This window comes from Gigantopelta aegis, chromosome 6, assembly GCF_016097555.1.
Source record: "Gigantopelta aegis isolate Gae_Host chromosome 6, Gae_host_genome, whole genome shotgun sequence".
Lineage (NCBI taxonomy): Eukaryota > Metazoa > Mollusca > Gastropoda > Neomphalida > Peltospiridae > Gigantopelta > Gigantopelta aegis.
In genome coordinates, this window is record NC_054704.1 from 29,440,598 (window position 1) to 29,454,397 (window position 13,800).

The window sequence follows — 13,800 nt, forward strand, 5'->3', positions numbered from 1 at the left end:
CTTGCTGCAAAACAGTAGGATAATCTATTTTTGATACAGTATAAAATAAAAATAGTTGAAATGAATGGACTGTTTTGTTCAGCTGTTTAAAGCTGCAGTCTCTGGAATATTTATATTTTTTAAGCATTTAGAATGGATGATTCAGTTCTGTTTGGTACATATACGGTCCACCACATCGCTATAGTTTGGCAATGCTGGCTTATCTACATTATCTAAGTCAACTACAAACGCAATGGCCAGCTTTGTTTTTCTTCATTTAGCGAGATGCCAGTAGAACTGGGATTTTACGTGATTTGCGCAGGCGATGAGCTTCTCACGTGATTTTGAACAAATTTAACTGTCTTGATTGAGGGGTCGTCTCATATCTCAAAAACATATTTATATCCATAGAGGTATGGTACAACATCTTTCCAGGGGTCGGTGGTGGATTTGCCTTGAAATTTTAACAGTGGCCATCGGTTGGCATACGCGTTACATTTAAGGGGGTGTCAATAATTATGTAATGCTCTAGGGGGAGAGGAGGAGGTCGGTGTATTCGATTTACGTATCATTTATCAAGACTATATGTTATTTCTATTTATTACTTAGACCTAAAAAGGTGGGGGGTTTTAATTGCGCGGTTGGTCTAGGATCGTTTGTGCTTTGCCAACCAATGGCGACACAGGCGACGAATCTAGCGTATACTTTTGACGATCTCCATTGATAGCGAACACACAAGTTTTTAAAAAGTGCATTTACGCTTGTATTTCATATTTGTACATGATGCTATAATATGGTAACCAGAGACTGTAACTTTAAGAGGAATTTACTGTCGGCATCGAAACAAAATGTCCTCTGTTCATCAATGAAAGTGGCTGATTTTATTTTGTGGACTAAATTATTTTTATTTTTATTTTTATTTTTATTCTACTTGTTTAGCCTTCTGACTACTAGATTAATTTTTGACAAAAAACCATGTTGGGTGGGTACAAGTTTATAATATTTACTCCTATGTTTACACTTAAAATGTTTGTAGATACATAAAATAATGTTCATATGTGAGAAGGAAAGTACTATTTTCATGTTTACCCCCAAATTTTTGTGATATTTTAGATCAGTTAATTTCGTTTAAAATTATGTCTTACTGACCACTCTTGTTTTGGGACACATATCCCATATTTTGTAACTGAAATATACTCTTCAAAAAAAGAAACGCAAAAGGGTACAAATGGGTTATAACTCCGATTTTATGTTTCCTACCGGTTCATGCTTTGTGAATATAAGGTCATTGCATGTCCCAAACACATTCCCACGGTTACATTCGATAAAACGCAGCTACTGTACAATAAAGTTCCAAAATGTGAATATTCGCAAAAACGCAGCCACGTGCAAACCATGTCACCACTGCACGTGCGTTGTCTGCACGTGCAACATGAACACCGACAGTATAAAAGTGCAGGGTGTTCGCTTGCCTGGCCTCTGTATCTGGCCGACAGTTGACAATCCAGGACATGCCACGTCTCAGTGAACCGCAGAGAAACAATGCCATCGGCCGACTAGACGCAGGCGAATCCAGAACGGCCGTTGCCAGGGCATTCCATGTGTCCCCAAGCACCATCTCCAGACTGTGGGACCGTTACCAGCAACATGGATCAACACGTGACCTCCCTAGATCCGGTCGACCACGGGTCACTACCCCTGGGCAGGACCGCTACATCCGGGTACGCCACCTTCGGGAACGATTGACTACTGCCACCTCCACAGCCACAGCAATACCAGGTTTGCGCAGGATATCCGACCAGACCGTACGGAATCGCCTACGTGAGGTAGGAATTCGTGCCAGACGTCCAGTTCGAGGTGTCATCTTAACACCACAACACCGTCGACTCCAACTGCAGTGGTGCCAGATTCATCGACAATGGCCTCAACTGCGATGGAGACAGGTGTGGTTCAGTGACGAGTCCCGATTTCTGCTCCGACGTCATGATGGAAGATGTCGCGTGTATAGGCGTCGTGGTGAACGTTATGCGGCAAACTGCGTGCAGGAAGTGGACAGATTCGGCAGGGGTAGTGTCATGGTGTGGGCAGCCATCTCACACACTGGCAGAACTGACCTGGTCCACGTGCAGGGCAACCTGAATGCACAGGGCTACATTGACCAGATCCTCCGGCCACACATCGTTCCAGTTATGGCCAATGCCAACGCAGTGTTCCAACATGACAACGCCAGGCCTCACACAGCACGTCTCACAACGGCTTTCCTACAGAACAACAACATTAATGTCCTTCCTTGGCCATCGACATCACCGGATTTGAACCCAATTGAGCATCTATGGGACGAGTTGGACCGACGCCTCCGACAGCGACAACCACAGCCCCAGACCCTGCCCGAGCTGGCAGCAGCCTTGCAGGCCGAGTGGGCCACCATCCCCCGGGACGTCATCCATACTCTGGTTGCTTCAATGGGCAGGCGGTGCCAGGCAGTTGTCAACACACGCGGAGGCCACACCTGGTATTGACTCCAGATGACCTTGACCTTGGTGGTGTGTCCTATCACTTACTCACAATGGACTAGAGTGAATTGTGAACAATCCTGCAACATTTGGTAATTATCGGACTCACCATTCAATAATTAAATCAATTCTCCAAATGTTACGACAATGTGGTTTTGCGTTTCTTCTTTTGAAGAGTATACATATGTGGTAAAAACATATATTGTATTTTTCTATCCCATATTTTGTAACTGAAATACATATGTGGTAAAAACATATATTTTATTTTTATTTTCAGTTTGTGAAGTTTGCCAATATTGAGGAAGACACGCCGTCATACCATCGCCGATATGACTTCTTTGTGCAGAGGTTCAGCACGATGTGTCACAACAACAATCCTGACCAAGAGATGAGAACAAGGTAAAACTATCATTCAGTAATATCAATAAGAACATAAATAACAGCTGAATGTGAAACCATAGCCGGCTGTTGCCATCTCATGTGACATAATCAGGTTGATATTGAAGTCAAGAATCATGCGATTTCAATGGTTTATCTTAAATATTAACTTTATACGTTGATAAATAGAGGTTATTACCTGTGTTTTTTGGCATCATCATTATCATATATTAGGAATAAAAATTGTATTATAGCAAGCATAATACGTTATTTTTAGTCCTAATATATGATATTGACGATACCGAAACACACAAGGATAATAATCTCTTTATCATATAATCTCAAGGTTAATACAACTTGTTTTTGTAAACTGTATTTGCAACTTTAATTCCAGTAAGCTATTACCTGATGTTCAAATGACGTAAGATTATGTGACGCGGTGTCTTTTTGAATGGAAATGACGTCATATTTGAATGATGCCATTTTGGATATCCTTACATAAAAATAAACTAGTGCTTAACGTTTTTGTTTTCTGAATGCTGGACAGCTTTCATTGTAAAGTTGTTATTGAAATGTGTTTGTTTGATGACTATTGATGCATGCATCAATTATGGAGTGTCACCCTAGTACGTTTGCTTTCATGTCAATAAACCTAGTGCCATGACTGCGATTAATTTACATCTAATTTGCAAAGTTATCAAATTCTTAAAGCATGTGATCTGAAAAATATCACATACTGTGATTGCATTGAAAATGTAAGATGTAATAAGGTAATATTAAGTGTGTATGTAATACACATTTAGATTGTAAAATATCAACATTCAATGATAAATTTATTTTTTGTATATCTAGCAACAATTTACTTAAAAGGCAGTGAAAAATCACCAGCTACCACCTTTTAATGACAGCTCTGTTATTTACAGTTTATGACATTTCTTTCTTTATTACATTGTTTACATAGCTTTATGTTTTAATGTTTATTTTTCAATTGTTATTGATGATGTTTTGAAATGCATCTCAGGGCTCAAAATAAGAACTAAAATATGGCCTGCTGTTATTAGTCACCTACCGGTCCAAATGGACGTGACTATGGGTTTCATCTTGTTCTTGTCCATCCGTCCATCCATCCCACATATAGTTTTCCAGATGTTTTTTTACACAATGCCTTGAAATATTGAGCTGAAATTTTGTATATATAGCTTTATCATGTACTGTTACAGATCAAGTTTGACTTTCACACCAAAGTGCCCAGTTTTCACAGAGTTGTGGCCCTTGAATTTAGGAAATATGATAATTTCTTTTGGGACTTCTTTTTGCAGTGCCTGATATCGAGATAACATTTTGTATATTGCTTTATGTGCTGTGACAGATCCAGTTTGGTAATTTACCCATTTTTCACAGATTTATGGCTCTTGAACAAAGGAGATTGGGAAATTAGTTTTCTTGACTTATTTTCGCAATGCCACAATATATTGAGCTGAAATATTTTATATTGCTTTATCATGTACTGTTACAGACCAAAATTTAACTTTCATGGTGATTTACCCACTTCTCACAGAGTTGTGGCCCTTGAATTTAAGAGATATGAAATTTTAGTTTTTTAAAGGTTTTTAAATTGTTATGTATGAGTTATATACGGTTTAAAATTAGTTTTCTGTATACTTTATATTCCCATTAACGAGTAAAAAGTGTTATTCCTACTTTGGATTTCACAATATAATGCATGATTTTCAGTATTTGATTTAAAGAAATTGAATTAGCCTTCTTGTTCTTTTTTTTTTACCATGTGATTTCACGGTCACCACCTGATATTTGACTACAACTTGATAAAACCCCCAGTTCTGTCTGTTTGTAGCTTTATTATAAAGTTAACCTTTAAACTGGACATATTACAAGATCTTTGGCAAGAATTTGTTATAAATACATATTTCAGGGGAAAAAAATTCTTGTTTTGCTTTACAAGTAACGTTTTCTTCACTGCATCTATTTGTGCTTGATAGTTTGTGACGCATGAAATCCATTATGATGTGCACTAGAATGACATTTCTCTCTTACTAACATTTGGTTAAATGTCAGCTGAGGATCGTGAAATCACATTTTCACTTGTTTCTTGTCCCTCGTGTTTAAAGACCTGATTTTGCCACTTGTTAGTCGAATTACAGTTTCTTTAATAGTCATTAACACTTGAAGTCTTTGATACATTGTTTAAGTGATTAAACGTAAACTGCACATGTCCATCACCATGACATCAGAGCATTGTAAAAAAATTTGTAACAAATATACAAGAACCTTATTGTATAAAACAATTTTATGCTACATGGGAAAACAGCATCATTCATTTATTAATATGCTTATAAAGTGGTTATAAAATGTGTTACAAAATGTGGTGGACAGAATGGCATTACTTGAGACTACGGTCGACTATATAACATTCCCACACCATCATTTTTACTTTTTACACAATACATGTATAAGATATCTTACCATAATTTAACTACATATCATTATTTCATAAAACAAAAAATTCCAGTAGCAAAGTTCGGAAATATAACACTGAGTTCTTAATAATTTCTAATAAGTTATCTCCCTTTTGACCATATCTCATTCACTTAGGTCCCTTCCAATTTTTTATATATATGTAAATGGGGGCTTTATAATTTTTTTTTACAAATTCACTAGAAGTAGCAACGTTGTTCACTAGAAAAAAATAAATAATAATAAGTGCGTCATATCTAAACATGGATAAGAATTTGCTGGATACGCTCAGTGTAGTGGAGATAAAGTGTCAGGTCAAATTAGTTGAAATCGTGAGTGAGCGGGAAATTGATTTAACATCAGCTAAAACATTAGGAGATATAAGGACAATTATTATCTGCTGATTTATGTAGGGAGAGTTGGAGATAGGTTGTGGCAGGCGACCGAACTAGCTAGGAAGCATCTGAGCTATGCTCAGAGCAAAATAAAATCAGTGTTTGATAGGAAGGCTAGGAGTCGGGAATTTAAACCAAGGAATAAGGTGCTGCTGTACCTTCCCATTAAACGGGGTTCATTGCAGAACAGGTATTTCGGTCCCTATGTTGTGCACAAACGGGTTAATGAGACAGGGTATGTGATAAACACTCCTGATAGGGATAGGAAAAGTAGGTATTGTCACATCAATTTGCTAAAAGGTTATGTTGACAGACTGCCGATAGTTCCAGTGTTACCTGTCCAGATTGAGAGTCAATCAATTTACTGTGATGACGCCAGGACTGCAGAGATCAAATTAACCAAAGCCAGATTCTAGCAGACTTGAGTTCTTATCTACAGCACCTTGACAGGCCCCAGCGAGCAGAGCTGACTACGTTGATACAAGACAATGTTTCCATTTGTCAGGACTTTCCAACAGTTACCAATACCTTAATCCAGGATCCAACGCTACACCGATTCGACAGCATGCCTATCGGATAAACGCTGTAAAACGTGTGGCACTAAAGAAGGAATCGAAGTTCCAGTGGTCAGATGAATGCGTCTTAAGCAGATGCTCTCCTCGTCTCCCGTGATGGCAGCACCAGACTACCGAATGCCTTTCAAGCTGGCTGTGGATGCCAGTGACGTGGGAGCTGGAGCTGTGCTGTTCCAAGAAGACGAAAATGGACTGGACCATCCTGTAAGTTTCTTCTCCAAAAAGTTTGACAAACACCAGGTGAACTATTCCACTATAGAGAAGTAAGCTTTGGCCATGGTACAAGCTCTGAAGCATTTTCAGATCTACATGAAATCAGCATTGCATCAAGTGGTTGTCTTTACTGACCATAATCCGCTTACTTTCATTCACAGAATGAAAGCCACCAACCAGAGAGTTTTGAGATGGAGTCTTCTTCTGCAGGAATTCCCAATTACCATTGAACATATCAAGGGCACATCCAATGTAATCGCTGATGCCCTGTCCCGAAGTTGAACGTTGTGATAATGTGTTGACGTTCTTGATTTCTGTTTTTGTTTTTATATATTTTATTGTATACTGTATTGTATATTGTGTATTGTATATTGTATTACTATAAATGGCCGGATGTGTCGGTTAACACCAGCTTGTTTTGTTTAAATGTAGTATATTTCCCTATTCTTAGAATAGAGGAAATATCCTTTTTGAGGTGGGTGTGTGTGACGGAACATGCTCTTATCTTTTCGCCTGTGTCGATGTCCATTGTGGTGTGGGCTAGCTCTGCCTACCAATACACACCAGAGGCCAGGTGCAGCTTGGTTAAGTAATACCTCCGGGAGTTCTGTCCTGCGACCGGGGTTCAAATTAGCGAACTGCAGACGGTCAGTCTGGACATCTAAGACAATAAACCGTCTCTGGAAGTTGGGCTCACATGTGGAAATAGCACATCATAACGCTAGGTCCCGCGTTGGGGGCGTTTGTTGCCCCCAGGCGTTGTTCACTGTCTCCGGACCTGTCTGGGATTTTTATAATAAATAGCTAGGATTTTAGATATATCAGGGAGAAACATTGGAAATATCCAAGGGAACGGAAGTTGTCCAACTGAACGAACTATATTAGTTCAGACCGGTCTTGGTAACGATATATTTCTGCTCTGTTGTATAACCTTGATGTGATTGATGTGACTTTAAATATTCTAATACTGTATTATACCAATATTCTTTAAACGGTGTCTCCGGTAATCTGACGAAGTAAATTGTAGGCTTCACTGTTCTAAAATATTAAAGCTTAGCCGGTCATCCTAGATGACCTAGGTAAACTGTAGGTTATTGTCTTTATTGTGATATGTACCAGTATTAATTCTGCATTACAAGGTTACTGAATGAGTATTTAAGGGTTAATTAAAAATTAACCAGTTAGGAATAGAGTTGTAATTCCTTTATTAATTAAGTTCCCCTGGCAGCGTTTCTCAATTATCACCCGTGTGTGGGTTGTATCACGGTGAAGTGATTAGAATATTGTGTAAACTAGACACCTAGTGATTAACTAATTAAGTGATTAGCTCTGGGTTGTTATTATATTGTTGTTGTTAATTAACTACTGCGGCAAGTACATTTGTTAGCGTTAGTGTTAATACAGATTCCAAAGAGTATTGTGTGGTGTTGTGTTTTCTAGTGAACTAAACTTGCTACATATATATATTTATATCAGATCTTATCTCCGATTACTCCTAGAGCCGGGCCACTCGGGTAGTAGCCTGCCCGATACAGAGAGATCTAATAGATATACAGTTAGGAGAGATATTTGGATAATCATGTTTTATTCAGTTAGGGTATTATCAGGATCCCCGTGACATATATATATATATATATATATATATATATATATATATATATATATATATATATATATATATATATATATACAGTCGAACCTGGTCTAACGGTCACCTGTACATAATGGTCACCTGCCTATAACGGCCACTATAAATCCCCCCAATGTATTTCCTTCCTTATTTGACCTGTACATAACGGTCACCTGTCCATAACGGCCAGTGGTCACTATTTTTAACCCAAAATCACAGGTTGAACCTGCTATAACGGTCACAAGATGATCGTCGTAAAGACTTTTTTTGGTTTATTTTTTTACCCTGGTTATGTCTTTACTTTTTCAATCATCTTAAAAATTATAAATTAAATGTGTTTATATGGCCATGTCTGTAGCTTTGGATTTATTTTCTGTCAAAGTAAAGTTCCATTGTAATTCTCTGATCGTAATTGAAAAACAAACGGGCACTCAATAACTTCCGTTACTGGTGGTGTAATTCGATTGGTTCTCCCTCACTGAATAGTAGACGACTTTCCATTGGCTGTACATAATGTAATCTGTATGTATGGTCACTCTATTGAGTCTCGAGAAACCAAACAAATGAGGTACTAGTATTATGTTAGGTGTTTCCTTGTTTCTAGCCAGACATGTTTGGTAAATAAACATGAATAGCTGAAGGTGGCGGTCATTGCAGATGTCCCGTGTTCGAATTTTTTAAGCAACTCCTGATCTTATTCAGCTGTAATCAACAGTCATACTCCACTGAAGGATTAGCAGTGACATGAAACAAACAAATGAGTCAAACATGCCACATGGGTAATAACCTTAAATTACACAAAATATCTTCTGCAAGTCAATGTTAGCGTTTGCGAAATATATTAACGAATACATTTGTATGCAAAATAGTACTGCTTTAACGTTAGAACAGAGAATCGAGAAAGGCAATTTAAGTGCGCGAAAGATCGCCGATCATTTTGGTGTAGGACGTTTTCAGATTAATTCTATTTTAAAAAGGAAAGATGATGTTCTGGCAGATTTTGACAGTAATGTTTCAGGCAAAAGAAAAAGGCAGAAGAAAGCAACGGGCAATGATGACATAAACAAGCTAGTGTGGGAATGGTTTAAAAATGCGACATTTTTTTATTTTTATGACAGTTGTGATATTCTTTAATATATGGGTTCTAATTTTGAACTTGTATATAAGAGTCACCTCTCTATAATGGCCACTTTGTCAGGTCCCTTGGGTGGCCGTTATATACAGGTTTAACTGTGTGTGTGTATATATATATATATATATATATATATATATACTGAACAAAATAAGAAACTTCCGCTAACTTTGCTTGAACATAACTTGATGAAAACAAACCGGGGGAATAATTGTTATATATGCGTTTAAAGAGTGTTCCATGATGCATCGTTTGGTTCAAAAATCATGGCCATAGGTTAACAGAAATTTTGACCAAGTGTGGTAGGGGTTAAAAAAAAACCCACCCACTTAATAACGGGTATGACCACCTTTTAAATTGACCACTGCAGTGCATCGCAGGCGCATAGAATTGACTAAAGTGTTGATTTCTGCCTGTGGAATATTGTTCCATTCCTGAATGAGCACTTGACGAAGTTCGTTGACGTTAGCGGGTGGGTTGGGACGACGCCTCAGTCGTCTGTCCAGACTATCCAAGACATGCTCGGTGGGGTTGAGATCAGGACTTTTATCGGGCCAGTCATCAATGAAATCAATGTTATTTGTCCTAAGAAAATTTACAGTGTCTCTAGCTGTATGAGAGGTGACATTATCATGCTGAAAAATCGAGATGTTGGCGTTGTTATGGAACAGAGGAATGACGTGATGAGCGAGAATGTCATCGCGGTAACGTTGAGCATTTAAATTGCCATCATTGACGACTAGTGGTGAACGATAACCATGGGCAATGGCTGCCCAGACCATGACACAACCCCCACCCCCGAAACGATCTCGTTCAAGAACACAACAGTCAGCATAGCGTTCATTTCTCCTACGGTAGAAGTGTACCCTGCCATCACCATGTTGTAAAGAAAATCTGGATTCATCCGAAAAAAGAACGGTATTCCAGCGTCGCCGTATCCAACGAGTGTGTACACGTGCCAAATTAAGACGATTTAGACGATGACGTTGCGTTAAAATGCATCCGACATAAGGACGTTGTGCATGTAAACCGTTCTCCCGCAGATGATTACGAACAGTTTGCCCACTGATTCGGTTATTATGAAGCCCAGGTGTGTTAGCAGCAGTAGCAGTGGCAGTTTGGAATCGATTGCGCAAATGCATGTTCATGATATAGCGGTCTTGACCACGTGTTGTAACACGCGGACGTCCACGACATGGCAAGTCCTGTCATTCGAAATCTTACGCGAAGATTTCATATCGCTCGACTAGAACTCCCAACATGCCTTGCAACGTCTTCTGTCGACATGCCAGCATCAAGCATACCAATCGCCCGTTCGCGTAAATTATTGGGTATTCTTGGCATACTAAAAATGCTACATTGTAAAAAACTTTAATTTTTTTTACAAATATTGAAGCGTTTTCGTTCACTTGACAACAATGTCAGTAAGACAAGTAAAACAAATTGACCGAATACTACACTGGACATGTCGAACGATGCATGCATGTGCAAATTCAATTTCATGTTGTCGACGATTAACAGTGCAAAAATAATCGATAAAATTCATGAATCCTGATAATATAGCTCAAGGCTAATACTACCTATATAATTTCATTACACAATGAATTCTTTAACACAACAAATACTATATGTACAAATCGGAAGTTTATTTTTTTGTTCAGTATATATAGGGAGGGACGGAGGGACGCACATAGTGAAACCCCTCTAAACCAGTCACCCTTGGGACCAAGACAAATGTCCGGTTTTAAGAGGGATCTAGAGAGGTTTTGAAACTTGTTTTGAACATATCTACCTTATATTACTTTTTAAACCTGTCTGTTTAAGACCTCAAAATTTGTGGTGGCAGTCAGCAATGCTACTGCAAAAGCTACCCTAAAATGTATTTGTAGCAGCATCTTGAAGTGAGGGGGAAAAAAGTCTCCGATCAGAAATCCTTGGCCAATTAAAAAATGTATTGATGTTGGGTTTGGGTTTTTTTTACATGATACATATTTTTAAAGTTTATTCATTTACTTTTTGTTAAAAATAAATATTTGTATATTATTTTTGATCTGTCAGTCAGCTGGCTGAATATTTGAATAACTGATCCAGAAATGTCAATATTATATTTGTAGTTGTATATACGGGCTCATGGACTTACATACAATAAAGAATTGAATTCAACTGAATTGAATCAATATACATGTATGGTGCAACCCCTCTAAACCGGACCCTCTTGGAACCAAGACAAATGTCTGGTTTTAAGAGGGATCCGGTTAAGAGAGGTTAAGTTCTGTCCTCGTTTTTAAACTCTCAAACATCCGGTTTTGAGGGAATTCCGGTTTACACAGGGTCCAGTCTTGAGAACTTTCACTGTACTAGTAACCGAGATTAATGAGCTGCCTGTTTACCTATGTGAATATCTAAAAACTTAACACTGTAGTTACAGAAATATTATTCATTGTTAACTAGATCTGAATTAAATTGTATCCAATTCTTAATAATTCCCATACGTAATATTTTTTATTTATTTTTGTCCTTGAGAGCTATGCATGGTATATACATATAGTTCAAATACTTGTGTCATGTGATTTACTAATTTCAGACTTCACTTATTCAGATTAGCGTGAAATCCTTTATTTTTATGGGCTTAAATTTCCGTGGTATTGCTTAAAAGAAAACATATTCCATAGGGTACCGTACTTAAATTTGTGGATCAAATGGGTAGTATCATCAGTTTGTATTATATATACATGTATTATACTTACATTGTGTTCTTAAATTCATTGACTGTACTAGTTGATGAAATACATGGAAACAGTACCACCACAAACAAGAGTGACTTCACAATACTTAGCTTTTACATGTACAATGTATTTGAAAGAAAACATGAAATATCCTCTATATATTTGATAGTGAAGGAAATGTTTTATTTAACGATGCACTCAACACATTTTATTTACGATTATATGGGGTCGAACATATGGTTAAGGACCACACAGATATTGAGAGAAGAAACCCACTGAAGCCACTTTATGAGCTACTCTTTTTGATTAGCTGCAAGGGATCTTTTATATGCACCATCCCACAGACAGGATAGTACATACCACAACCTTTGTTACATCAGTTTTGGAGCACTGGCTGGAACGAGAAATAACCCAATGGGACCACCGACGGGAATCGATCCTAGATCGATCATGCGTCAGGTGAGCGCTATACCACTGAGCTACGTCCCACCCAATTTTATAGTGTTGTAGTCACTTTGAATACTTAGAGGTTGTGTGATTATCGTGGACTTTTCAGACTTGTTCTTAACAAAAAGTGTCACTGGTCACTGAAATACTGTCATAAAACTAATTTCGTTTTTGAAGGAAAAAGATGAGGTACTTAAAAATTTAGAATAATTATTGGACAAGGCTTCCTTTTGTACAGTAATCTGGAAATTCCATTCCCATACTATTCCTTTACATAAAGATTACACAAATTCAGTAATATTTAAAAAAATCTTTTTAAAAAACCCCAGAAATTAAAAAGGCATGTACCGGTAATCCTACATTCAGCAACTTGGGAATATCTGTTAAAATTATGTCCATATCCAGATATCATAATAAGTAAATTATTTAATAATGTAAAATTCTAAATTAATTATATTCACTTACCGGCAGCAGATTATAAAACAAAATCTATGGGGGGAAATAGGATTCTTGTGGACTCCTGTGATATAATATTGTGGAAATCTAAATTGATTCTTGTAGAATTTGATCCAAAAAAATGTGAGGCTTGTTTGATATTATGGTATTGGAATTGCTTAATTCCATTTTGCCATAGTCTCATTTATCAACAGTTATTGGATGCCATAAATCATTACCGGTATATTACTGAAAAGTTTCTGGGCATGAGAGATAGAATTTGCTGACGTTTCTATTCAGATCAGAATAGCATTTGGTATATATGTTCTGCTCCAGTACGTGTAAGAGAAATGTTTCTATTAATATTTAATAAGAATGTGGAATGTTTTCTCTTTAACTTTTTTTTTTTTTTTTTTCATCTGAAAAACTACGTTTACTATGATGGAAGAGCAAATAAGATAATGTAATATTATATAGTAATAAACATATTTTACAAAAAGTAATAACACATGGTAATGAAATTTATATCATATTAAGATTGTTGCTATACCTAGCTAGCTAAATGTGTACCTTGGTGATGTGATCATTCTAAAAGTATTACACAAATTCAAGGATAAAGCAACAGTTCTAGATAGACAAAGGATATTTTTGGTGTTGTAGCTTGTACGAAATGCTAAAAGAAAGAAATGGATGAAAGGAACCGTTTTACAATCAGTCAGTCGTCTTGACTTGGTCCACATCTCTGTGTGGTGCCACCTTGTAATACTTGAGCCATTGATTTTCTGACATGATGTTCAAGTGTCTCTTTCATAGATTCATCGGATATTAGTTTCCCTGTTGATTTCAATAATGTCCTTGTCTTTAGGCTAGATTGTCATTCTAGCTAGTGCACCATGACTGGT

The 13,800-nt window shown here is 37.3% G+C and overlaps 1 protein-coding gene across 4 annotated transcripts in view; it reads left to right on the top strand.

Moving 5' to 3' along the window:
- The window catches only part of LOC121374317 (protein EFR3 homolog B-like), a 76,590-nt gene that overhangs the window by 6,541 nt on the left and 56,249 nt on the right, over nucleotides 1-13,800 (top strand). For all 4 annotated transcript variants that reach the window (XM_041501378.1, XM_041501379.1, XM_041501380.1 and 1 more), the window contains exon 5: nucleotides 2,770-2,891. In XM_041501378.1, coding sequence (XP_041357312.1) covers nucleotides 2,770-2,891 — 122 coding nt within the window. The remainder of the gene's footprint in view (nucleotides 1-2,769; nucleotides 2,892-13,800) is intronic.